This window comes from Entamoeba histolytica, genomic scaffold (genome assembly GCF_000208925.1).
Source record: "Entamoeba histolytica HM-1:IMSS scf_1104750517495 genomic scaffold, whole genome shotgun sequence".
Taxonomy (NCBI): domain Eukaryota; phylum Evosea; order Mastigamoebida; family Endamoebidae; genus Entamoeba; species Entamoeba histolytica.
Genome location: NW_001914973.1, coordinates 1 through 25347, shown reverse-complemented (window position 1 = coordinate 25347; position 25347 = coordinate 1). Strand labels below are relative to the sequence as shown.

General features: G+C 22.3%; 7 protein-coding genes across 7 annotated transcripts, besides 3 other annotated features; 4 read left to right on the top strand and 3 right to left on the bottom strand.

The window, feature by feature from the left end:
* Window positions 1–2897: 2897 nt before the first annotated feature.
* Window positions 2898–3127: a repeat region.
* Window positions 3128–3187: 60 nt separating this feature from the next.
* Window positions 3188–3753: a repeat region.
* Window positions 3754–4649: 896 nt separating this feature from the next.
* Window positions 4650–11021, bottom strand: EHI_078580 (uncharacterized protein; the record flags this gene model as incomplete). The annotated part of the gene is made up of 1 exon (XM_646336.2): window positions 4650–11021. The coding sequence occupies one exon, from the start codon at window positions 11019–11021 to the stop codon at window positions 4650–4652; it is 6372 nt and encodes a 2123-aa protein (XP_651428.2).
* A 256-nt stretch (window positions 11022–11277) lies between these two features.
* On the bottom strand, window positions 11278–12999 carry EHI_078570 (uncharacterized protein; the record flags this gene model as incomplete). The annotated part of the gene is made up of 1 exon (XM_646333.1): window positions 11278–12999. One exon carries the CDS (start codon window positions 12997–12999, stop codon window positions 11278–11280), a length of 1722 nt encoding a protein of 573 aa, XP_651425.1.
* Window positions 13000–13565: 566 nt separating this feature from the next.
* On the bottom strand, window positions 13566–15221 carry EHI_078560 (DEAD/DEAH box helicase, putative; the record flags this gene model as incomplete). The annotated part of the gene is made up of 1 exon (XM_646332.1): window positions 13566–15221. The coding sequence occupies one exon, from the start codon at window positions 15219–15221 to the stop codon at window positions 13566–13568; it is 1656 nt and encodes a 551-aa protein (XP_651424.1).
* Window positions 15222–15553: 332 nt separating this feature from the next.
* EHI_078550 (uncharacterized protein) lies at window positions 15554–16039 on the top strand (the record flags this gene model as incomplete). The annotated part of the gene is made up of 1 exon (XM_646331.1): window positions 15554–16039. The coding sequence occupies one exon, from the start codon at window positions 15554–15556 to the stop codon at window positions 16037–16039; it is 486 nt and encodes a 161-aa protein (XP_651423.1).
* Window positions 16040–21409: 5370 nt separating this feature from the next.
* Window positions 21410–21749: a repeat region.
* Window positions 21750–22888: 1139 nt separating this feature from the next.
* Window positions 22889–23257, top strand: EHI_078540 (uncharacterized protein; the record flags this gene model as incomplete). Its single annotated transcript, XM_001913777.1, has 1 exon — window positions 22889–23257. The coding sequence occupies one exon, from the start codon at window positions 22889–22891 to the stop codon at window positions 23255–23257; it is 369 nt and encodes a 122-aa protein (XP_001913812.1).
* Window positions 23258–23908: 651 nt separating this feature from the next.
* On the top strand, window positions 23909–24250 carry EHI_078530 (uncharacterized protein; the record flags this gene model as incomplete). The annotated part of the gene is made up of 1 exon (XM_001913776.1): window positions 23909–24250. The coding sequence occupies one exon, from the start codon at window positions 23909–23911 to the stop codon at window positions 24248–24250; it is 342 nt and encodes a 113-aa protein (XP_001913811.1).
* Window positions 24251–24295: 45 nt separating this feature from the next.
* EHI_078520 (uncharacterized protein) lies at window positions 24296–25036 on the top strand (the record flags this gene model as incomplete). The annotated part of the gene is made up of 1 exon (XM_001913775.1): window positions 24296–25036. The coding sequence occupies one exon, from the start codon at window positions 24296–24298 to the stop codon at window positions 25034–25036; it is 741 nt and encodes a 246-aa protein (XP_001913810.1).
* Between the last annotated feature and the right edge of the window lie 311 nt (window positions 25037–25347).

The following is a 25347-nucleotide window of genomic DNA, read 5'->3' as shown; positions in this document are numbered from 1 at the left end:
TAAAAGAAGAAATAAAAAGTGTATTTTTAATGTAAAAATTAGAAATATGAAATAAAAGTGTATAATTTAATTGTGTAAAATAATTAATATTATTTTATTAATGAAAAAATATTTTATTCTTTTTATGTTTATTATTTATATGTATAACTTCATCATGATGTTTATTATATAATTAAACATAAGTGTTATGTTATTATTATAACATATAATAAATGATAAAATATAAATGAAAATGATATGAATATATGATATAGATTATAAAACAAAAGAATAATAAGAATAAATGATAAATAAATATAGAAATGATAATCAATGATATAATAATAAAATCAAAATATAAAAGATAAATTTAATATTAATATAAATCAAAAGAGAATAAATATAAATTGAAAATAGATATAAATGATAATAATATAAAAGATGAAAAGATGAATAAACAAATACATTTAAATATAAAAGAATAACAATAAGAAAATATAAATAATATAAACATAAAAACATAAAATAAGAATAATATAATAATATAAATATTATATAGATAATAAGAAGAATACAATGATATAAATAATATAAACAGAGAAATAAATATATAAAAATACGATAGATAAATAACATATAAAGAAAAGAATAAAAATAATAAAATTAAATATGAATAATCAAATCATTTATTTCATTAATATTTCATACAAAATGAATACAATTGATAATAAAATATAAACATAAATATTTATATATTCTGTATTTATCATACTTTTTATTTTTTATTTATTTTTATTTTAGGAGCAAAATATAATAAATGGAATATTCTAATAATGCAAATTATTTTGCATCTTTTTTCTTTTTTGTAAATTATTTAGATGCATTTTTCTTTGCTTATTTTCGTACCCAATTTTGTCTTTTATATTTTGATTTTATTATTATATCATTGATTATCATTTCTATATTTATTTATCATTTATTCTTATTATTCTTTTGTTTTATAATCTATATCATATATTCATATCATTTTCATTTATATTTTATCATTTATTATATGTTATAATAATAACATAACACTTATGTTTAATTATATAATAAACATCATGATGAAGTTATACATATAAATAATAAACATAAAAAGAATAAAATATTTTTTCATTAATAAAATAATATTAATTATTTTACACAATTAAATTATACACTTTTATTTCATATTTCTAATTTTTACATTAAAAATACACTTTTTATTTCTTCTTTTATTACATCTTTGTGATTTATTATTTTTATATTCTTTCTTCTTTTACTTTCTTTTTATAATCTCTACATTCTACTTTTATTCTTTCTTCATCTTCATCTACTTCTTACTTTCTTTTTATTCTTTTATATCATTCATTCTCTTCTTTTTCAATTATTTGCTTTTTTTCGTTGCCTTATAATTTTATTATTATTATATTATTAATATTATTATATATTTATTGTTATTGTAAAAATAAAAATGAATGATGTTTGATAAAAGAAAATGGTAATAAAAATAATATTTAATTTTATTTGTTAATAACGTATATTAACTATTTAAACATCATATTTTAAACTTATAAACATCAAATTAAATTAAAATGGAAGAGTTAATAAACAAAAATAACCAATTAATTAAAGAAGTAGTAGAAACACTTCCACACATTCAACAATCAATTGATGATACTACTAAGAATTATCAATATTATATAGGAAGTATTAAAAATGAAGTATTTGAAATAAAAGATGATGAAACATATTCAGAAGCAATTAAAAGAGGAGAAGGCATATTTGATAGAGTAGATGAAGTAGTTAGAAGAAGAAGACTAGTGATAGAAAAAAGTCAAGAAACAGTAAATAAAATAAAGACAGTAACAGATAAAATGGATAGAATCATAAAAGAATGTACTAATGATGAAGAATCAGTTAATAAAGCAAAGAATGAACTAATAGATAAAATTATTTCATTTGAAGAAATGAAAATGAAAGATCAAATCAAGCCATTAGAAGAAGAAATCAATAAAATCACAGCAGAATTTAATAAGAAGAAAGAAGAGTGGGAAAAGCAATATAGTGATTATTTAGAAAGAAAGAAGAGAAAAGAAGAAGAGAAAATAAAAGAAAGAGAGAGAGAAGAAGAAAGAAAGAAACAAGAAGGAGAAAGATTGAGAATAATGAAAGGAATGAACACGATGGAAGAAATGTTACAACTAGAAGAATGGACAAATAAAAAAGTAGGAAATATACTATTTGATTCAGATATCGATGATTGGAATAAAGACACATCAGTATTTGGAGAAAGAGTAATGAATAAAGAACATGTAATAATTATTATTGAAGATGAAGATGGAAATAAATTTGGAGGATATGTTAATTCTAAAATTGATAAAGATGACGGTTGGATAAATGATTCAAAATCATTTGTATTTTCATTAGATTCAAAAGGAAGAATGGAAGGAATGATGAAATTTGATATTAAACAACCACAAGATGCATTTAGGTTATGGAATAAATCAAACAATTGGTTGTTTAATTTTGGATGTGGGGGTGGTGATATTTATCTTAAGAAAATCTATGATAAAAAAGATTCTCATTGTAAACAACGTTCATTTGAATATAAAGGAATATCAAATGCACTTTGTGGAAATGAAAACTTCACACCAAAACGAATCATAGTAATTGAAATGAAATGATTCAATCTTGATGAATAGAAAAACAAAATAATGAAGAATAAAAACAAATCAATGAAGAATATGAACATTTTGTTCATCTGCTAATGAATGAAATGGTGAAATAAAAATTGACATAATTCAATGTTGATTTTTTTTTATTTAATTTAATGAAATTTTCACACACAATATGTTTTTAATAAATAAGAAAAGAAATAAGAATGAAATAGAAATAAGCAAGCAATTAAATATTAATAAAATTAGTTTATATTATTCCTTGTTCATTTCAGAAAAAGATACATTCTTCTTCTAGTAACTCTATAAAATATGTTTTATTATGGTATTTATGTTGTTCCATGACACCCTTTATGTTTTTAACAACCATTTTCAATTCTTTATTTAATCTAGTACTTGAGATATTTATTGTTCATTTATTAGATTAGTTTTATTCTTTTTATTTATTACTAACATGTTATCTTTATTCTTGTCTTTTCTTTTATACTTTTGTATTGTGTCAATGAATATTTCTAATTATTTATTTTCATTATACTTATATTTAATTCATTTATTGTTATAATGACATTATCATAATTTCTATATTTTTCATTCCACGAGGTGATTTGTTTTATTTTCCAATAATCTTTATTTAATATCACCTGTGTTTCATATAACGATTTCCAATATTCTAAAGTAATATCGTTATTTGGGTATATTTCATTTTTTGTTTCTTCCTTATTTTAATTTTCTTGTTAGAATCAAACATGATTTTATTTGTATTGATTCTAACCCTTTCTTCCTTATTAAATTTAATTCTTTCTTTGATCATTCTCATCATATATTTTAGGTATTTTATTCTTTCTAGTGCTTTAACTTTAATTCCTTCTTCATCATGTTCTTTTAATTTCATGATGCACTTTATTCTCTACAATTTCCTTCCCTTGACTAGATATTCTAGTCTATTTATTTTCTTTAGGATTTCTTTTATTTCATCAAATTTATCTCCTGTTATTTTATTTTGGAGATAGAGGTGCATACAAATTGAAATATTCTTAATATTATTTTGCAGTTCTTCCTTCCTGACAATATCCATGCGTTGAAGAAGAAAAATAAAAATGAAATTAAATAAAAAATGAATAAAATATAAAAAAGCGTAAATAAAGAAAAGTCTGGAAATTTCACTACGCATAAGGAGAATAAAAAAAGGCAAGATATGGTTGAAGAAACAAAAATATTTTAACTATAAGAAATTATTCCTACTTACTTATTGCCAATACGAAAATAAAAAAGTATAAAATCAGCCAAAAAGAATATGTTATATTTAAACACATATATAACAAAAAAGTATTATCTGTGGAAATAAAAAATATGTACAGCAATAAACAACAGTGAAAATAAAATGTGTTAGTTGAAAAAAAACACTGTCAGTTAAATACTTATATTTATTATACCATTAAAAAACGCAAGTAAATTTTACAAAAAAATTAACTTATTCTTCTGTAGGATTAAGTAGAGGAAATGACTTTAAAGATTCATTGATATCTTTTAATGATAAGTACAAATCATTTTTGTTTCTGCTTAATGCTTCTTGTATGAATTGGAGTAATATTTATATTAAAATGCATTTGGATAGCTAAGGAGCAATTCATAAGGATAAGAAATTTCTATTTGAATTGACTGAAATACGTATTGATGAAAAGTGTTATCAAGAGAGGTTATTAGAACAAGTAAGACAAAGGATGAATAGATTAAACACAACTTGTTGATGACTTTGTGATTATTTATTTTCAATGAGATTGATAAAAATGAAAGGAAAGTAAAAACAAGTATTGGTTTTTTTTAAAAAAAAGCAATTTTTTATTATTTAAAAACATTTAACAACAAAGAAAAGGATAACTTTTGGTTTGTTTAAATATCCTTATCTTTGAATTAATTGTTTAATCATAAAAGAAATTACTTTAATACAAACAAACACATAACCAAAATAAATTAAACAAACTCATATCCAGTACATTCATTAATTGCAATAGATAATTTCTTTTCTAATTTTTCTTTAGTTGAATAAAGAGGAAGTTCTAATTTATTAGTACAAGTATGAGCAGTGGGTAGTTTATCATCAGGATTGTCGTATTTAATAGAAGAGATAGTAAATGGAAGAGCAATTCCATTTGATGTTTTAAGATTAGCAAATCCCCCAACTGGAGCTCTAACTTGTCCAGTTACAAACTTAAGTAATTTTATATGGTCTTCTTTCCCCCACTCTGATAAAAGTTCCCAAAGCCATTGTATTTGAATAGAATTTTCATTATACCCTTCATAAACAACATTTTTCTTCAAATCTTCAAAATTAATTTCATTTCCACATAATATTATTTCAATTTCTGCTGGTGTAAATTGTTTAACAATTTTTGGTGAAAGAATTGAATATAATCCTTGAGAGAACCATTCACATTGTAATGAAATTCTTTTCACATACTTATGTTGTATTAACAAGTCAACGTATGTACCTTTATTTGTTTCATTAACTTCTGTTGTTTTTCCGTCATTCTTTAATTCAATTTCTTTTACCTTTCCATTTACTACTTCGTTTGTGACAAAATATAACCCCCAATCATTCACATTTTCATTTAATAATTTTTTCATTTGTTGTGCAAATGAACTGTCAATATAATCAAGATTTTCTAACTGATTAGTAAGTCCTAGTACAAGTCTAAGAAATGCTTCATTAAAATGAACATCAACAGTAACCCCATCAAGTATAATTTTACCAATTACTTTTCCAATAAATTCATATATCTCTTTCATTTTAGACTCTTTATATTCTGGATTTGGAATAAGCGTACAATTATCTTCAGAAATAAATAATTGATCTTTTCCTTCATTAATCTCTTTAATAAAAGATGAGTAACATTCTTTTAATAATCCACCATTATCATCTCCTTGTTCTCCAACAAACTGAATTCTAAATGTTTTAAACCATTCTTGTGGGTTTATTTTATATAATGACTCCATTAAAGTATAGATTATATTATTTCTTTTAACTTTAACTAAAATATTTCCTTCAACTTTACTTGATAAACTTAACTTTTTTAGATTTCCTAATTTCATTTCAAAAGGTAAGTATTGAGGTATTTTATTTAATACATTAAATTCTTTTTCAATTAATTCAGGTGAATTTCTTAACATTTTCTTTACTTTTGAATTTGTGTCATCAAGAATATTTGTTATTTCAGTTGATAATATTCTATCATCAAGACCAATTAATGAAAATATTCCAAAAACAATTTTAATTCTTATTTCATTAATTTCTTTCTTTAACTTTTCTCTCAGTCTAATATAATCTACAAAAAGAACAAAGTTGTCTATCCTTTGTTCAATAACATGTTCAATGAAATACCATAACTCTTCTTCATTTAATACTTCTTCTTGAATAAATTCGTTAATTTTATTAGCAGTAATAATTTGAATATTTTTTAATTCAATGATTGAAGAGCTAAATACATCAATTTCTTTCTCATTAATCCTTCCTTCATTAGAAATATATCTGTATATTGCTTCTGAGTCTTGAATTTCTAGTTTTTGTGAAATACACCTTTGCACACACTCTCTAAATAAAAACATTGCCTTTACATTCACTCCAAAACTTATTTTTTCTTTAAAGAATAAAGTAAAAGCATTTTGAATACATTGAATAAATGTTGGATTTACTTTTATATTTTTCTGAATACCTTGAAGTTTAATTAAAACCATTAATAATTCCATAACTTTTATAATATCTTTTTCATTACAACACTTAATACACTGTTTAAATGGTTCATTAAATATGTACATCACCAAATTGTTTATTACAGTATAACTTATTGTTTCATCATATAAACATAAATATACAATTCTTTGCTTAATCCCTTTCCCAATCCATTTATTGCAATTAATTAAAAGATTTATTGCATCATCAAAAGCAAATAAATAATCTTTTTCTACTAGTCTTATTTTTGTTCCTTTATTAATTTTTTCTTTGTATTTCTCTGTTTTATATTTTCTTTCCATTTTTTGAATATCTCTTTCAGGTTCCCTGTGTATATTTCTATTATTTTGAATAGCATTTAAATTTAATACACTTGTATTTTTTTGGTTTCTTAATGGATGGGCACGGTAATAATCTACTAAGTAGTCTTGAAGAATATCATTGGGTAATGACAAAATAACTTCTTCATCCCATTCTTCTGGTATAGGAACTCTTCCTATTCCACGAACTTCAATCATCTCTCTAACAATATTTTCTTTCTTTTCTTCACAATTTGTTTGTTCTTCTCTAATATGTTCTTTTATAATCATAATAATATTTCTTAGATGTTCTTTCTTTTCTTTATCTTCACATGATATTCTTTCATTTTCTTCTTTTAAACACTCAACACAATTTTTCATTTCTTCATTATTTCCTTTGTCAAAAGAGTAAATAAACTTTTGAATAATCTCTTTGACAATAAGCATGTGTGAATAACCAATTTCGTTGAGTTGATTACACAACACTCTCATTTCTTCACTTCCTTTAAAAGTTTCTTTTATTTCAATACCCAAGTCTTTATAATGTTTAATAAAAGCACATTCAAATGGTGTTAATTCCTTTTTCTTTTCAATTGGTATTTCTTCCCAAAGTTGACCTAATACTCCTTTCTGTTCTAAAGAATCAAGGCTTTTTGAAAATATTTCATCATTAGTCTCTAATAAATTATAAAATTCTTCATCACTCATAGTTTCAGGTTGTGATTTATTTTGGTTACATGAATTTATAGACAATGAACTTCCAAGATTTTGGACTACACCTTTGAGAGTATTAGACAGGTTGGTATTGGGTGGTGGAATAAAATATTCTTTTGACGATTCCAGTGTATTTTCGTTTTGTTTTTCTTGAATCAAATCTATGAGGAAAAGTCCAGACTTCTTTTCTTTCAATCCATCTTGAATCTTTCTTTGTGTCTCAAGAGTTCTAATTACTTTAGCGTTGACTGAAACAAGACAAGGATGAATATCTTCAATACAAATTCTTTTACATGGCATTGCCCAAGAAAAAATATTCAATACATTAGTACCATATTCTTTAAGTTGATAGAATTCTGAATTACCAAAGTACTTACATGAATTATAATTTGTCATAACTTTCAATACCTGTAAATCTTCATTGAAAATATCTTCATTAATTGGTTCAATAATTGACTTAATTAATTCAGATAGTAGAGAAATAAAACAATACCCATTTAATAAAGTGTCTTTTATTTTAGTTAATTGTTGAAGGATAAATTGTTGAGATCCTCTTTTTTTGTATGCATTTAAAATACTAAGTATTAAATATAAATACTTTGTTTGAATATCTTGTTTGAACATAGTATAGATAACATCAATAATTTCAGTTATGTCTTGTTCTTTAAAAACACATATTTTATCAGATACTTTTTTCCATTCTTCTAATTGAATGTTAAATAATTTTTTGTGTTTTAATTCTTTTAGACTAAGATATGGTTGTAATATTTTACAACTTAAATACCCAAATAGTTCTCTTTCTTTTCCATTCATAGTCTCACTAAGTTCCTTTTTATCAATTTCAGTTAATGACTCAAGAATTTTTGAGTCTATAATACTAGATAAAGTAAAAACTGTAATACATTCTTCCATTCCAATACGTTTAAGTGTACTTATACTATTTGTAATTATCATTGAATGATCTATTGCATAGTCTAATATTTGCATACCTTTTTCAATTCCATATTGTTGAATTAAATTAAGACTATTAATTTCATTAGAATGGTATTGATGTATCATTCCTATATCTTCACAGTCATCTTTTGTTTGAATACTTTGAATTAAATATTCTTCTTGAATATTTTGATATAATTTTTCAACCATATTTAATGGATATTTTCCATTTAATTTTTCTCCAAATAAGTTAATGTTAATTCTTGTAGTATTAGTATCTTCAATAGAGTTTAAGAATATTACTGCGTGGTGAATCCCTTTCATATCTAGTACTTCATTTCCTAATATTTTTAATTGATAATTCTCAACACATGGAAGATGAAAATGAGTATTAAAAGCAAGATCAATTCCCATTTTAAATCCAATACTCTTTAAAGCGTTGACTTCTTTGCATTTATCTAATAAATATGATTTAATAACATAATCATTTTCTAATATTTTTTTTAACCAATTATTCATAACATGCTGTTCTCTATCAACACAATTAAATAAATAAAAAAGAATCCAGTCACTTGGCTCAATATATTTCTTTTTAATAATTGAAATTAATCCTTGCTCATCAAAGCCACTTATTGTATCTTTAATTAATGCAATAATAACCGAATGAAAAGCCTTAATTTTATTTGAATAAACAATTTTACTACATTTTATATTTTTACAATTATTTCTAATATCAAATTGAATAAAAGAAGATAAGATTTGTTTTTGTTCATTTTCTGGTAAGTCTTTAATATCATTATAAAGAATTCTAATATACTTGAATAAAACAGTACATACTTTTAATGCTGGAATTACCCTGGTTTGTTCTGATTTAGGTGCTTTAGCAAAGATTAAATGAAGTTCAAAAAATATTTTGTAGTATCGTTTTAACGATACAATATCATTGTCTTCAATAAATTGAATATTTCTATTTGCAGATTCAATTGCAATTTCAAGTAACTCTCTTTTAAATTGGGTATTATAAATTTTTATAAATTGAATACAACTTGATGGAGTTAATGAAAGTAGAAACATTTCTTTCACTTTAGTGAAATTACAACAATTTGTATTTAAATTCTCAAAACACTGCATCATAAATTTATTTACAAATTCATATCTTTCCATGTTCTTAACATTTGTCATTACTAATCTTTCAACTGGGATATTATCATATTCATTCTGGTGTTGTTGAAGATATTCAACACAAATAGGTATAAACCCACTCATTGGAAACACAAATAATAAACTGGAATTTTTTATTAAATCAAATAAATTCTCTGTGCTTTTGTCAAAGTGTTCTATGATCTTTTTACCAATTAAATTATATAATGGTAATACTCTTTCGTCTTGATAATAATTCAAACTTTGTATTAATAAATCTAATACAACATAATGAGTTATTAATACTTTATTAGACTCACTTTTTTCAACTATACTTTTCATAAAAACAATTAAATCATCAAAACTACTTCTAAACATTTCATTAATTCCATATCTTTTTAATAGAATAACTGCCTTTAAGAGAGACTGACATTCATTTTCATCACAAAGTATTTCTTTTATACAATTTAAACAAAATATTTGGATATTTTGATTAATTTCAGAAGAAAAGCACTGATATTTTAATAGCATGATTACTAGTTTTGTTTTATACTTTTTAACTTTCTTTTCTAAAATACAATCTCGAGATAAAAAAGCAAACTTCTCACAATAACTCTGAGAAAATAAAATCTTGAAAATATTAATAATGATAAGTTCATCAAAAGTCTTTATCAATGGAATTAATTTCTTTATTACTTTCAACCTCTTAGGAAAATAATGATGAATATATGAAAGACAATGATGAAGAAATTCATTATTAGCAGAGTCTTCATCAACACTACTTGCATCAAATGATACGAGTAAATTCTGTGGATTGGGAATTAGTGTATCAAGAATATATCTTTCGAGAACATCAACTAATAACAAATTCTTTGGTCTTATTATTATAAAATGAAAAGCTAAGAGATTTGATGATGGGTCTTTTAATAAATTTAATATACAGTCAGTTTCAAATGAAGATAATTGAAGTAATCTTTGTGCATTAATAAATACTGATGGAATATCATTGTGGTTAAAAGCTAATCGGTATTGATTGAATTGAGTAAAATTATCTTTTTGAATCATTCTTGTTAGGTATTGATAATACGTTTCAGAAACATCTGGTAGTTTAATATTATTAACGGGGTTATAGCTAAATATTGGAATTGGTTTTTTAGAATCAGCCAAAATGATTTGAGACTTTGCAACAATTTCAAGGTTTTCACAAAAAATGAAAGGAACAATAACGTCTCTAGCTGAACTTATCATATCAGTACAGTTTTTGACTAATAAATTGTTAAAAGCATCAAAAACATTATCAATATTTTCTTCATTTAAAATGGCAATTTCAAAAGGTCCAATACTTCTTTTTTGAACAGAAGCTAAAAAACTAATTTCATTATTAAAAGTACTTGTATTAATTTTATTGTTAGTAATGTTACAATAAGATACAGGAATTCTATCAAATTCACTAAAGGGAACATCTCGTACCTCTTCTTCTATTATATCACCAAAACGTTCTGAAAAATTAAAATGCCTTTCTCTGAACATTATTTTATTTATGATTTATAAGTTCTTCTATTTTTGAGGAATAATTTTTGAATATGACAAATTTTAACATTATTTTTATTATCATAAAACAATAAAACCAATTACAAATTAGTTTCTTACCAAAGAGATACAAAAGAAAGATAGATTATGATTTTTAAAAAAAAAGAAATGAATGTATTTGTTATTTAATAAAATAAATAATAATAAATAATTTAACTAAAGAATTTTATATAATGTAACTTCTACAAATAAATATTTATTTTTTCTTTTTTTGAGTCTTGTGTTGTTCTAGATAGTTTATTTTTAAGTTAGTTAATGTTTCTTTATTTATTTTAGAACATCCTTCAAAACTACTTTCTTCCCATTTAATAGGAATATTTATAAAATCACATACAATAGCTTGAAGTTCAATACAATTTTTAAAACATTTAGCACTTAATTTAGATGCATTAGGTATAGTTATTGCAAGTAAATTTGAACAATTTTCAAAACAAGAAATGGGTATTAATTGAATATTTGGAAGAAATATATTTTCAAGTAATTCACATGACAAAAAACATTCTTTACCTAATTTTGTAATAGAGTCTGATATAATAATTTGATGAAGAGACAAACAATGTGAAAAACATTGATCTCCAAGTTCAACAACATTTAATGGTAATTCTATTGATTTTAATGAAGTACAATAAGAAAAACAACGTGATTCAATTTTAGTTAATGAAGTAGGAAGGGATATATTTACTAAAGAAGAACAATAAGAGAAAGTCGAGTCTTTTAATTCTTTTAAAGAATTAGAAATTGTAATTGATGTTAATGAAGAACAATTAAAAAATGATGAATAAGCTAAATCAACAACAGTATTTGGTATTATTATTGATTTTAATTTAGAACAATTTGAGAAACAACTTCCTTTTATTTTACTAATGTTTGTTGGAATAATAATAGATGTATTTAAAGAATTAGAAAAACAAAACTCTCCAAGAGTTTTAAGTGTGGTAGGAATAATTTCATCCTTAATTTTTCTATCGTATGAAGTAAATTCAACATTAACACATTGAATATTATTTTCTATTTCTATTAATTGAGCAATCCAATATGGTATTAAGCCAAAAAACTTTTTTGATTCACCTTCTACTTTAATAAAACTTAGTTTAGTGCAACCACTAAAGCAATCATTTCCAATTATTGTTAAGTCTGAACTTAAAAATAATCTTTCTAATTGACAACATTCATTAAAACATCCCTCTCCAATATTAGTAATTGAAGATGGTATAATAACTGTTGTTAATGAATTACAACGTGAAAATGCAAACCGTTCTAATTGATGAACTGATGGTGGAAATGGAACAAATCGAAGATTAAAACATTCACTAAAACAATTTTCTCCAATAACATCAACTTCCTCTGGAATTGTTATACCGTTTAATTCAACATCCTCTCTTGAAAGTTTAATTCTTGTACATTCCATACCATTATTTGCTAATTCTTCAGCTTCAGAATATGAAACTGGGTATGTACAAATAATTCTTTCAACTTGTTGTGAAGTAATAATTGGATCATTTGATGAATATCTAATTAATGAAGTGATGTTATAAAAGGGATAAATGGTAGTAATAGGAACAGGATTATATGAAAATTCAGAAATAATTTTTTTACAACTTTTACTCACAAAACAAAAAGTAATACAATCGATTTGATTTTTCATATATTCAACTACAGCATATTTTTCATCATCACCCAATTTACTTTTTAGTATTGTTTTAAATTGACTTTCTTTTTTTTCTTCATTTTTCGGTTCATAGAAAATAGAATCATCACATTCTTTATTGATAGAAGACTGAGATAATTCTCTTATAGTTAAAACACCAGTTGACCTTTCATTCTTATTAATCCTTTTTCTCGGAGATCGTGTTTTTCTTGATGTAACAACTTGGGAATCTAAACTTATTATAAGAGGATTATCAAAATCATTCTCCATTTTTGTTATTTTATAGTTCTTTCTTCTAAAACACAAAGTGAATTAAATAACACAAAATAATTTGACATAAGAAAAATGTTATATTAATAATTGAACTCTAAAATGTTTTTCTTCACAAAAAAAATTTAAGAAAAATTAATTCTTTTTATTTAACTACAAATGAATTATTTAAAAAATATAATATAAAAACAGTTTTAGTTAGATATTTTCTTAAATAATATTGTGAATAAACACCATTATAATATGTGTCTGTCTATTTTGAAAAAAAAATAAATGTTTTGAATTATCATTGTTACTTAAATTTTTGTTTTTCAGGTAAATTACTTCACAAAAAAAAAGAAAATAATTTAACTAATTTATATAAGAATAAAAATAATATTTTAATCATAATCAATTCATTAAATATATCAAATATTTTAATTAATTGAGTATTATTATTATTGTAATATCTTTTTAAATATATTTATTAAATATGTAGTTAAAAAGAAACTTTAGTTAATAGTCAACCCTTTTATCATTAAAAAACAAATTTAACAATCATCATTCAATTAAGAAAAATAATAAATTTATTTTTTACTTGTCATTCTTTTGACAAATCCCTTTTTATTTGAAGTTTTTCTTGGTTTGCTTTCTCTTCTTTTCTTTGAAGATTTAGATTTTGAATTTCTTTTTGTTTCTTTGGCTTCATATTCATTTGTTCTATCTAAAACTCCTCTTAATCTTTGAACGACATTATCTGGTAATAAATAATCAGGAATATCTTTTAAGTGTTGTGCTCTTTGGTCAACTAAAGCAGCTGTGTGTTTAATATTCAATTTTCCAACACTTTTTTTAAGCTCTTCGACATTACCAACTTCCTTTTTATAATCTTTTATTCTAGCATCATTACATGCATTTTTAGTAACATTTCTTTGCATATCATAAACTCTTGTTTTAAATGCACCAACAACACTTGGCTCAATAATAAAATCTTTTATTTCATGATCTTTCTTTATTGAAGTAATATAATCTTTATCTTCATTTAAAACAAAAGTAATAGCAGTACCTTTTTTCGATGCACGACCAGTACGACCAATACGATGAGTATAACTAACAATAGAAATAGGACAATCAAAATTAATAACACATGCTACATCTTGAAAATCAATACCACGTGAAACACTATAATTTTCTTGAGCTGAATCACCTTCAGAAATAATATGTGAATGATCTCCAACTTCTTCCATATTATTTTTATCTTTAACTTCTTGAAGTTTTTTTGGTATAATCTTTTGAATAGTAGTTTCATCTGTAGCAATAAGAATATTAAATTCTTTATTATTAAATTGTTCAATAATATTCATTCTAATATCTCTTGGTAAATCACTATTAAGAACAACTGATGGAATAGAAAATAAGTCAAGGAATAATTTTACATAAAAACATTTTTGAATAGAATTAACAAATATTAATACTTTCCCATGAATCATATTTAATTTTAATAATACATATAAATTTAATGCTTTATCCTCTTTTCTTTCACAATTAATTATATATTCTTCTACACTTACTTGTTCTTCTTCTATTCTTATTTTAACTGCTGACTTTAACATTAAATGTTTTAATGTTTCTATATCATCATTAATAGTTGCACTTAATAACCATTTAACACTTTCTTTTGGTATTTTTTTATTAAGCTCTTTAATATCATTTTCATATCCATATGCTATCATTAAATCAACTTCATCATAAACACTTATTTCTACTCCATCTAAATTATTTCCAGTCTTTTTTAAATATTGTAGTAATGTAGCTGGTGTAGCTGTTATAATATCGGGAATACTTTTCATTTTTCCTTTTTGACTAATAACACCATTTTCATTCGCAACGTTTAAAACTGAAATACCAAAATATCCTTTTAATAATTGGTCAATAACATTTTTGCATTGATAACATAATTCTCTTGATGGATTTAATATAATAACTCTAATCCTTCTTTGTTCTTCTTGACTAACTAATAAATTATTTAAAATAGGAATAACATATGCGAGTGTTTTTCCACTCCCTGTTCTTGCTTGACAAATAATGTCTTTCCCTTCTAATGCAAATGGAATAAATTGAGATTGAATAATCGTTGGTTTAATAAAATTATTTTTCTTTAGTTGGTGTGTTAGAAAATCATCTAATTCAAACTCGTTAAATGTTTTTTCTTGTTCCACTACAGTAACTCCTTCAGTGTTCATTTCTATGTTCGTTAAAGGGTTTTTTTTTTCTAGTTTGATTATAATATTTTTTATAATAATTTTATTATTACTTTTATTTATAGGATATTTCTTTGTGATTGTTTTTTGATTAAACCACAATTTTTATAATATGAAAAGATAATTGTGTTTGGACAATTTAAAACGAAAAGAAATAGCGATTTAGGGTAGTTCATTCTATGTAAATATAAATGAACACTATTTAATCGCAATATTAATTGTAATAACAACGTGGTTGATGATTAAAGTTCATTGTCCAATAAAAATTACTATATTTTTAAGTTATTCATTAAAACTTTTAAAGTCATAAAATTATGCAAATAGAAGGGAAAATCATTCAAGAATATCAAACTTGTATTTCTTCATTACAAAATATTGATTTGTTAGCACAAGTTAAAGAGAATATCTCTGATGGGATTCAATTATTTTATTTAGTATATCACAAATCACCTCAAATGAGATGTAAGGCAATAACATTACTAAATATGTTTATTAATTTATTATGGCAAAAGTCATCTGGAATTATGATAGATGGTGTTGACGTTGAGTTAAATATATTTGATAATATACAACTTCTTGAATGTCAAAATTGGTGTTACACAACACTAAAACTTATATTATTAAATCCAAATAAAAAAGTATTTTCACTTTATATCATTTTCATTACTCTCTTACAATTTCAACTACTTAATAATTATGACCAGGAAGATCTTCAGTCTTATTTCTCTCATTTCTTTCCAGAAGAAACTGATGAAACAACTCAAGATAATATACCAGGTTATAAGAGTGAAAGTCTCTGATTGAGCACTAAAGCTAGACATTAAAATTAAAAGTTCCTTAAAACATTCTCTAATGAAGAATTTAAATGATTATTTTTTTCTTAAATTTATTTAATAATTTATTGTACTTTATCAATAATTACAATAAAAGAATATGAGCTAATCTAAGTAATGATATTTATTTTGTATATTTGTTTTCATTCTTTAGTGTTGTTATTCTGTTAACACCACTGTTATTTTTCCATCTTCATATTATTTAATTTTCGTGTTTGTTGTGGTTTTACATCTTCAAAACTAACTTCATTATATAATAAATATATTTTACGTTTCATTCGTCTGTTTTGTACTGTCATTCTTATTGTTAGTATGTTATTATCATTTTCTATTTCTTTCATTTCTTATTGTTCATTTATGAATAAACCACACATCATTTATAAAATTTATTTAATTTCTATTTATCTCATCTCTATATTTCTGAACTTTTCTTATATTATTTTATATTTGTTTAATTGTTTGAAGTAGTTATTCATTAATAATAGATAGGTTTATATAACACTTCATTCTTTATGTACTTAACAAAAAAGGAGTGTCAAAAGCAAATTATTTGTTCATATATAGAAGAAACAAAGAATTGTTAGGAACAAGGAGATACAATAGAAGATATGCTAAGAATTAAGGAAATATTGAGATGAAGTTATGAAAGAGGAATAGAAACAGAAGAAAGTAATTAATGAATAGGTGTGAAAGAATAGAATAACCATGAAGAATAGAATAAGGCTAAATCCAATGAAGAATATTGACAGGCATAATTAGCAAAATTAAAGAGCAATAATCAAAAATGAAAGATATAATGAACAAATGGATGGTAAAGAAAGAAGAGACAAAGCATAAAATTCATATAAATTGTCAGAGTATGTAGTAAAGTGATTATGAGAAATATTTGTTCTTATCTACAAGAGAAGAAAGAATGGAGAAAAATGACTGAGAAAGGGAGAAGATAAAATATAAAGTTGAAAGAGAGAAGAAAAGAGATAATGGATTATATTAACAAATTATAGATATAATAAGATATTCTAAAATGAGTAAACAAATGGAAATAGAATTTCATTGAGAGAAAAGGAAAAAAGAAAAGACAGAAAACTACTTTCTTATGATGTTGAACAGTCAAAAAGAAATAAAAAAAATGAATGAAAAGAATGAAATGGCAACGAAAAAAAGCAAATAATTGAAAAAGAAGAGAATGAATGATATAAAAGAATAAAAAGAAAGTAAAAAGTTTGATATGATGAAGAAAGAATAAAAGTAGAAAGGAGAGAATATAAAAAGAAAGAAGATAAAGTGTAATAAAACAAAAGAGATGATAAAAGAAGAAAAGAAAGAAAAAAATAAAGGATGCAAATTTTATTTCAACAAATAAAAAAAGTGCAAAATTTAATGATGCAAAATATTTTGAAATAAAAATAATTCATCATTTGATATTATTATTATATTTGATAATAAATTATATTATATATTAAATACATCATATTTCTTTATTATTTATCTTTCTTTTTATTATTTCATATATTAAATTATTATTCATTCATTTATTATTTACATTTCATTTATTAAATAAAATGAAATTATAAAATAATAATCAATTAATTAAATATTCATGAATAATAATTTATTAATATTTAATAATTGAAATAATAAATAATAATGTAACATTATTAATATATTCAATATATTCTTTATTTGATTTGTTCAATATTAGATTATTTTATTTCATTATCATTTCATTGTCTTCATTATTTTATTTCATTTATTATTTCATATTCATTTATTATTTTTTAAAATCAAATAAACAATAATATTGATATTCATTCATCATATTCATTTAATATAATAAATATACACAACATTTCAGAATAAATAATGAATATTTAACATTGAAAATATTGAATTATTCAATATTTTATTCAACACAAAATCAATAAAACATATATTTTGATAATACACAAATGAAATAATAAAGAAATATACAATACTCAAGAATTAATAAAAAAGAAATAAAAAGAATGAATAAATGAATATAAAATTGATAAATAATAGAAGAAAGAAATATAAAAACAACGAAAAACAAATAATATAAAAAGAATAAAAAGAAAGTAAGAAGCAGAAGAAGATGAAGAAAGAATAAAAGTAGAAAATAGAGAATATAAAAAGAAAGAAGATAAAGAGTAATAAATAGAATAGATAATAAAAGAAGAAAAGAAGAAATAAAAAGTTTATTTTTATTGTAAAAATTAGAAATATTCAATAAAAGTGTCTAATTTAATGATGTAAAATAATTTGTATTGTTTTATTGTTGAAAATATTTTATTCATTTTATGTTTATTATTTATATGTATAACTTCATCATGATATTTATTATATAATCAATCATATGTGTTATGTTATTATAACATGTAATAAGTAATAAAATATAAATGAAAATGATATGAATATATGATATAGAATATAGAAAAAAACAAAAGAATAATAAGAATAAATGATAAATAAATATAGAAATGATAATCAATGATATAATAATAAATTCAAAGTATAAAAGATAAATTTAATATTAATATAAATCAAAAGAGAATAAATATAAATCGAAAATAGATATAAATGATAATAATATAAAAAGGATGAATAAACAAATAAATAAATACAACTAAATAGAAAAGAATAACAATAATAAAATCTAAATAATATAAATAGAAAAAACATAAAATAAGAAAAATATAATAATATATAGATAAACAGATGATATAAATAATATAATCAGAGAAATAAATATAAATATAAAGAGAAATAATATACATAAATAACATAATAATAAATAACATAATAATAAAAGAATAAAAAGAATAAAAATAATTAAATATAATCAATCAAATCATCTATTTCATTAATATTTCATACAAAATGACTACAAGTGATCACAAAATATAAACATAAATATATACAGATTGTATATTTATCATACTTTTTATTTATTTTAGGAGCAAAATATAATAAGTGGAAAAATCTAATGATACAAAATATTTTGCATCTTTTTTTCATTTTTGTAAATTATTTGGATGTATTATTTCTTTGATTATTTTCGTTCCCATTTTATTTCATTAATATTATTCTTACATTATTCTGTTCTTCTTTATTTTATTATTCTGTTGTTTTATCTTCTATTATTTATATTATTTATTGTTTATTTTTCATGTTATTATTCATTCTATTTCATTATGTTGTTATTTTCTATCATAATACAGTTAATATGTTAAATAAATATGTTAAAATGGTTATTATAATGAAATAAAATAAAAATAATAATACAATTAATAAGATGAATAAATAATAAATCATAATCTAAATGTGTTTATAACAATTTCTGTACAACATCTTTTAACATACTAAATGATATGAAATGGTTCTTTATTTGGAATATGTTTTAAATATTATGTGATGTTCTTTGAATTTTATTCTTTATACAATCACTCAGTTACATAAATTAATGATAAAAATAACATATAATACAAACTAAATGAGAATGATGATGAAATAATCCATGAAATAAAGAAAGTTAAATACAAAAAGAAATAAAAAGAATAAGAAAGAATGAAATAATAAATATTAATAATAAAATAAACAAGAAATAAATAATAAGAAGTGATATGACAATGATAAAAATATGAAAGTGAATATGATAAAGAAAAAGAATAAAAAGAATAAATTAAATAACAATTGATTGAATAAAAACTTAAAAAAATGAAATAATATATCATAGAATAAATACTTCTAGAAAAGAAAGGATAATAAAAGAATAAAGAAGAATAAGAATAACTAAATAAAAGAATAATGCAAATAAAGAAAGATAAATAAAAATGAAAATAATAAAATAAACAATTAAATAATGAATGAAATAATGTTATATTTATAATAACTAATAAAAATATTAAATAATTATTAAATACAATTTTATTTATTATATAATCGTTATAACCATTTGTTGTTTAATATTATGATACTATCTATATTTATTATTCTATTCTTTATACATTTCTTCTTATTATTATGTTTATTTTTTATTATTTTATATTTTTATCATAAATATTTTAAATAATTTATTCAATTATATTTATTTCTATTCTTTATCTTCTACTGTTGTTATTCTCTTTTCTTGATTTTTATATTAACAGATTTATCTTCTATGAGTTGTTTATTTTCTTTATTACTTTCTTCAACTTCCTTTTCAATTTATATCCCTTTTCATTGTAACATGTTTCGATTATGTGAATTCCATACACTCGGATCATGAACTCGAGGTAATAATTTATTTGGATAGTTGTTCATGACATTTCTTTGTGGTATATCATGAAGGTTTCTTAATGTTTCCTTAAGTAATAAATACAAAAAAAAACAACTTCAAACTACTTTTAATTTCTTCATTCATTTGATCACCACATTAATCATTTGAATGTCCCTTTTATTTCATATTACTTTTCTATTTAGATTCTACTCTTAGAAATGGTCATCTCATCAGATGCTTTTCATTATTATCCTTTCACATTACTTTGTTTAATTTCCTAATTACATGTTTTTGTTTTCTTTTTATATTTCTTTATTCATCTCCTCTATCTGTTTGATAGTGTCTCTTAACTTTCTCTTGCTTATTTCTTTCTATTTTATATTCCCTGTTTTGTACTTCTTCTTACTTTCACTTCTTTTAATTACTAGCTTCTTCTTTCTTAATTAAGTCTTTCATTTCTTACTTTATACTTAGTGTATTCATATATGTATTTTGATTTCTTGTTTGAAGTTCTGTTCTTTTTTTCTTTAAATATCTTCTTTCCTTTCTTATCAAATTTTATTTATAACAAAATTGTGTTTCTTGGGATTATTTCAGTCTTTTAATATTTTAAATTTGGTAAACAAAAATATGAAATGCCTACTACCAAAAATCTTTGAAAATTAGTTTGGTATATTCTAAAATTATCATAAACCATTGAACAAAATACTTATTCTTTTGTTTCTATTTCATCTTTCTTACTCTTTTATTAATTATTCCTATATTCTATTATTAATTTGTGTTTATCAAGAAGAATAAAAAAAGACCAAAATAAAATAATCAATTCAATCATTTTCAATTAAATTCAATGTTTGAACATAATAAAAATGTATAGTATTACTTTTATTTATTTTAGTACTTCATACTAACATATTAATATTCGAATATATTTATAATTATACTTTAATTATGTTTTGATTTCTTTTAATAAATACAAACTACCATTAAAAATTATCAATAATCATTATACAAGAATTGTCATTTCTTACAATTTCTTATTTGAATTAACTCAATGAATTAAAATAAAAATTACTTAATTAAGTGTTAATAGATTTTTCATATATTCTTCCTAGTTTAGCCGAGACTAATCCCATCCCTGAGCTTATTAAAAAAGAGTAATCTTTTTCTTTAACTTATCATTTATGTTTTTCTTGCAAATTGAGAAAATCACTTCTTTGTTTTATTTTTTCTTATTAATGTCTTCTCATCCTTCTTCTGCTTAATTCTTCTTTTTAACCTTTTGTTTATTTTCTGTCTTAATTTTAAACATTTTCTTTTTCCTTTTTTCTTAATTTTATGAATGAGAGAAGAGACTATTTCATTCACACTATATTACTATGTTTAATTTTCTTTTAGTCTTACCCACACTTTAGTATATCCTTTCCCTTGGTTAATACATCCATATATATTTTATAATTTCTTTTATTAATACATACCAATTCATATAATACAGTAAGTAATATTCAACCATAATAAATTGTTACATCTTTTTCAATGTTAACAAATCAATTTCTAATTCAAACACACCATCGTAACTATATAATAACTTGGAAAGTCAAAACATGAATTATATTAAAGTTTGTTTATGGTGTTGATACAAAAAGAATAAAGAAAGAGAAACAATACATACAAAATGTTCATAAATAATACAAATTAATTATTATTTAATCATATTTAAGTAAATTCTATTAACATTTATTAATTAACTACTTTTTATTTATTTTCTATTTAAATATTTTTATTCATTTTATTTAAATTTAAATTTATTGAATTATAATTATATCTTTTTATAATATTTTTCTATGGTACAATTTGACAATAGTGTGATACATCATATATACACAGTGGGAAAATCTGGTCCTTTTGGGATAAATAACATTTTTATTACTATTGTTTTATATAACATTTTTATTTTTTTATTATTGTTTTTAAAATACCATTTTTCTATAAATAGATTTGTATTTTTATTTTTAGAATAGATACAGATATTTTTAGAACAGATACAGATATTTTGAGGTATTCCATTTAAAATGAACGATTGTTGGATATTTTTGAACTATTCTTAGATATTTTCTTATTTTGAAGTATTATATCTTCGTTATTTTCATAATTTCCTTATTATAGATATTTTTGAAGTAATAAAAAGATATTTTATAACTCTTACACTTTTTGAATATTCTATTTTTCTTACACTTTTTGCATTATTGTGGGTATTACAATTTTTGATATTTTATTATAGTTTTATATATTAAATTTAATAGAAATTAATTTAATAATAAATTAACTATAAATTAATGATAGGGCATATGACATTTTTGTACTATTATACCACTATATTATACTATTTGTTTCCTTAATCAAACGGGAAACATCAATGTAACAGGACATTAACACGAGTATTATAAATATTATAGTATTAATATTAAACTATACAAATATTTAATGACCCGACCATGTAGATATAGTCATAACATAATTTCATGTACGGGACAACAAACAAAATGAGAAAGGACAGATTTATCAGCGACGAAGACACCGAAATTGATAAACGAGATATCGTAATCAGTGACTTTATCAATTTATTGAATGACATCGAAAGCATTAGTAAACAATGCCATTTATTAAATGGGGGAACGCGTTTAACGTTCGGGAACAACCCCCTAAAATGCTTCAATTTAGTCATCTTGAAGCATATAGAAGTTATTGAAGAGTTGTATGAAAATATAAAAGCATTTAAAAAGAATAATAGCATTATTCTTTCAGAATTAAAGGATGAAGAAGAAAGAAAAGAAAGAGAGAGAAGACTCGATGCCGCCGAGAAGAAGAAAGAAGAGTCAAAGCCAGAGAGGAGAAAAACTAGAGAACTCTAATTAATTTAATTAATTCTTTTTTTTAATTTATTTAATTTTATTTTATTTATTTCTTAATGATAAAATAATAATTAAATGATTTTTTATCTCTTTTATTTTATTTAAGTTTTGATTAAGTTTTGATTAAATATTGAATGATAATAAACATAAAGAATAATAAAAAGAATAGAATTAATTAATGGTTTTCCCCCATCCAGTAAGAGCATTAATTTGCCATACAAGTTTCCAATAGACGCTTTTTAGTATTCTCTTTTCATTCTCATTTGTGATTGATGGAAGAAGAAGAACAAGTTGAGATAAAAGAGAAGAGGCGACTTGAAGATTTGCAGGATCAAGATCAATGCAAGCAGCCGCCATTAATAATTCTCTTACGGAAGACATGAATGAATGAAAATAATGAGATTCATAATGAATAAATAGTCAAATAAATTGAGTTTTTTAATTTATTTATTACCCCTGATGAATGAATAAATCATAAGTATGAAGCAAAGAATAATTGAGGAATGAAGAAATATAGAAATAAAGTAATAAAATATAGAAATATGAATGAGTTATGAATGAGTTATGAATGAAAAATGAATGAAAAATAGGAAATGAAACACAAAAATGATGATATAAATACAACTTAAATAACTTAATGACAAACAAACGATGTCAATTGCTAGTGATAACAACAGTACACAAATGTGTTCCTTTACAGGAGCACCAGAGCTTCCACCATGCCCAACAACACCAGAACCAATAAATGAAGAAATAAAACCAAAGAAGAATAAAATGAATAATAAAGAAAAGATTACACATTTTATTAAAAGACAAATGAATGATAATGCAATTGAATTAATGATAGACATACTTGAAGAAAATGAGAGATTAAGAAAAGAATTAGAAAGAAATCGAATGTTATTAATTAATGAGAATCGAATGAATGAAGAGATTAGAAATGGAGTTTTAAAAGAAAGAGTTAATCTTCTTTATGCTATTCAATGGGAATAGAAATAAATCTAATTTAAATACTTTTTTGAACTAATTATTTTTAGAATGGAATATTTTGAAACAAATCCACAAGATAAAAATAGTATAGAAGATGAAGAAGAAGAAGATGAGATTGGAATAGATAGAATAGAAGAAATGATAGAAGATAAATTATCAGAAATTAAAGAAGGGAATAAAATACAAAAAGTACATCATCAAATCTTCTTTTATTATAATAGTTTGAATATAGTATTAGGGAAACAAGGAACAGGAAAAACAACATTTATACTGAAAGAATTAATAAAAATGAATCATATAGAACATTTATATGGAGCTATTATTTATGTAGCACAAAATGCAGGAGAAGATGAAACATTTAAACAATTAAAAGATTTAATTAAAACACCAATATATGGAATGAATTATGAGAAATTTATGCCAGCATTAGTGCAATATTATAAACAAGCACGAGAGAAACATTTATTAATTATATTAGAAGATGCAACATTTGAAATGATGAAAGCGGATAAAACATGGGGAGAAATTATTACAAGATTAAGACATTTGAAAACAACAATTATTGTGAATATGCATATATGGAAAAGTTTAAATGCATCATTTAAAACACAAGTAGCAACAATTATTATTTTTAAAGGATATTCTAAAGAGAATTTTAGTTATATTTTTCGACAAACAGCAGCAAATTCAAGTGGAACAGTAGCATATTATCTTTATTTAGGAATGGATAAGAAACAAGTATTAAAAATAGATAATTTAACAGGAGATGTTAATGTTATTAAAAAATAATTGAATTAAAAATTAAAGTGTGATTTTTAAATATTTTGAAGTATCATCATCATGAAGAGGATCTGGATGATATTTTCCACCACACCATGTAACATTTTGTTTTCCAACATTAAATTTCCCACATCTACCATCTTCTTCTGACCAATCTTTAACACATACCCATATATTTCCTAAACAATTAGGAATAACTTTTCCATTAATTAAATGAACAATTGCTATAGCATTGATTTTTCCACCAAAGAAAGAATAATTATTTAATGAAGATAATGAAGTATAAACTAAAATAAAAGAATGAAGATTGAAAGCATTTG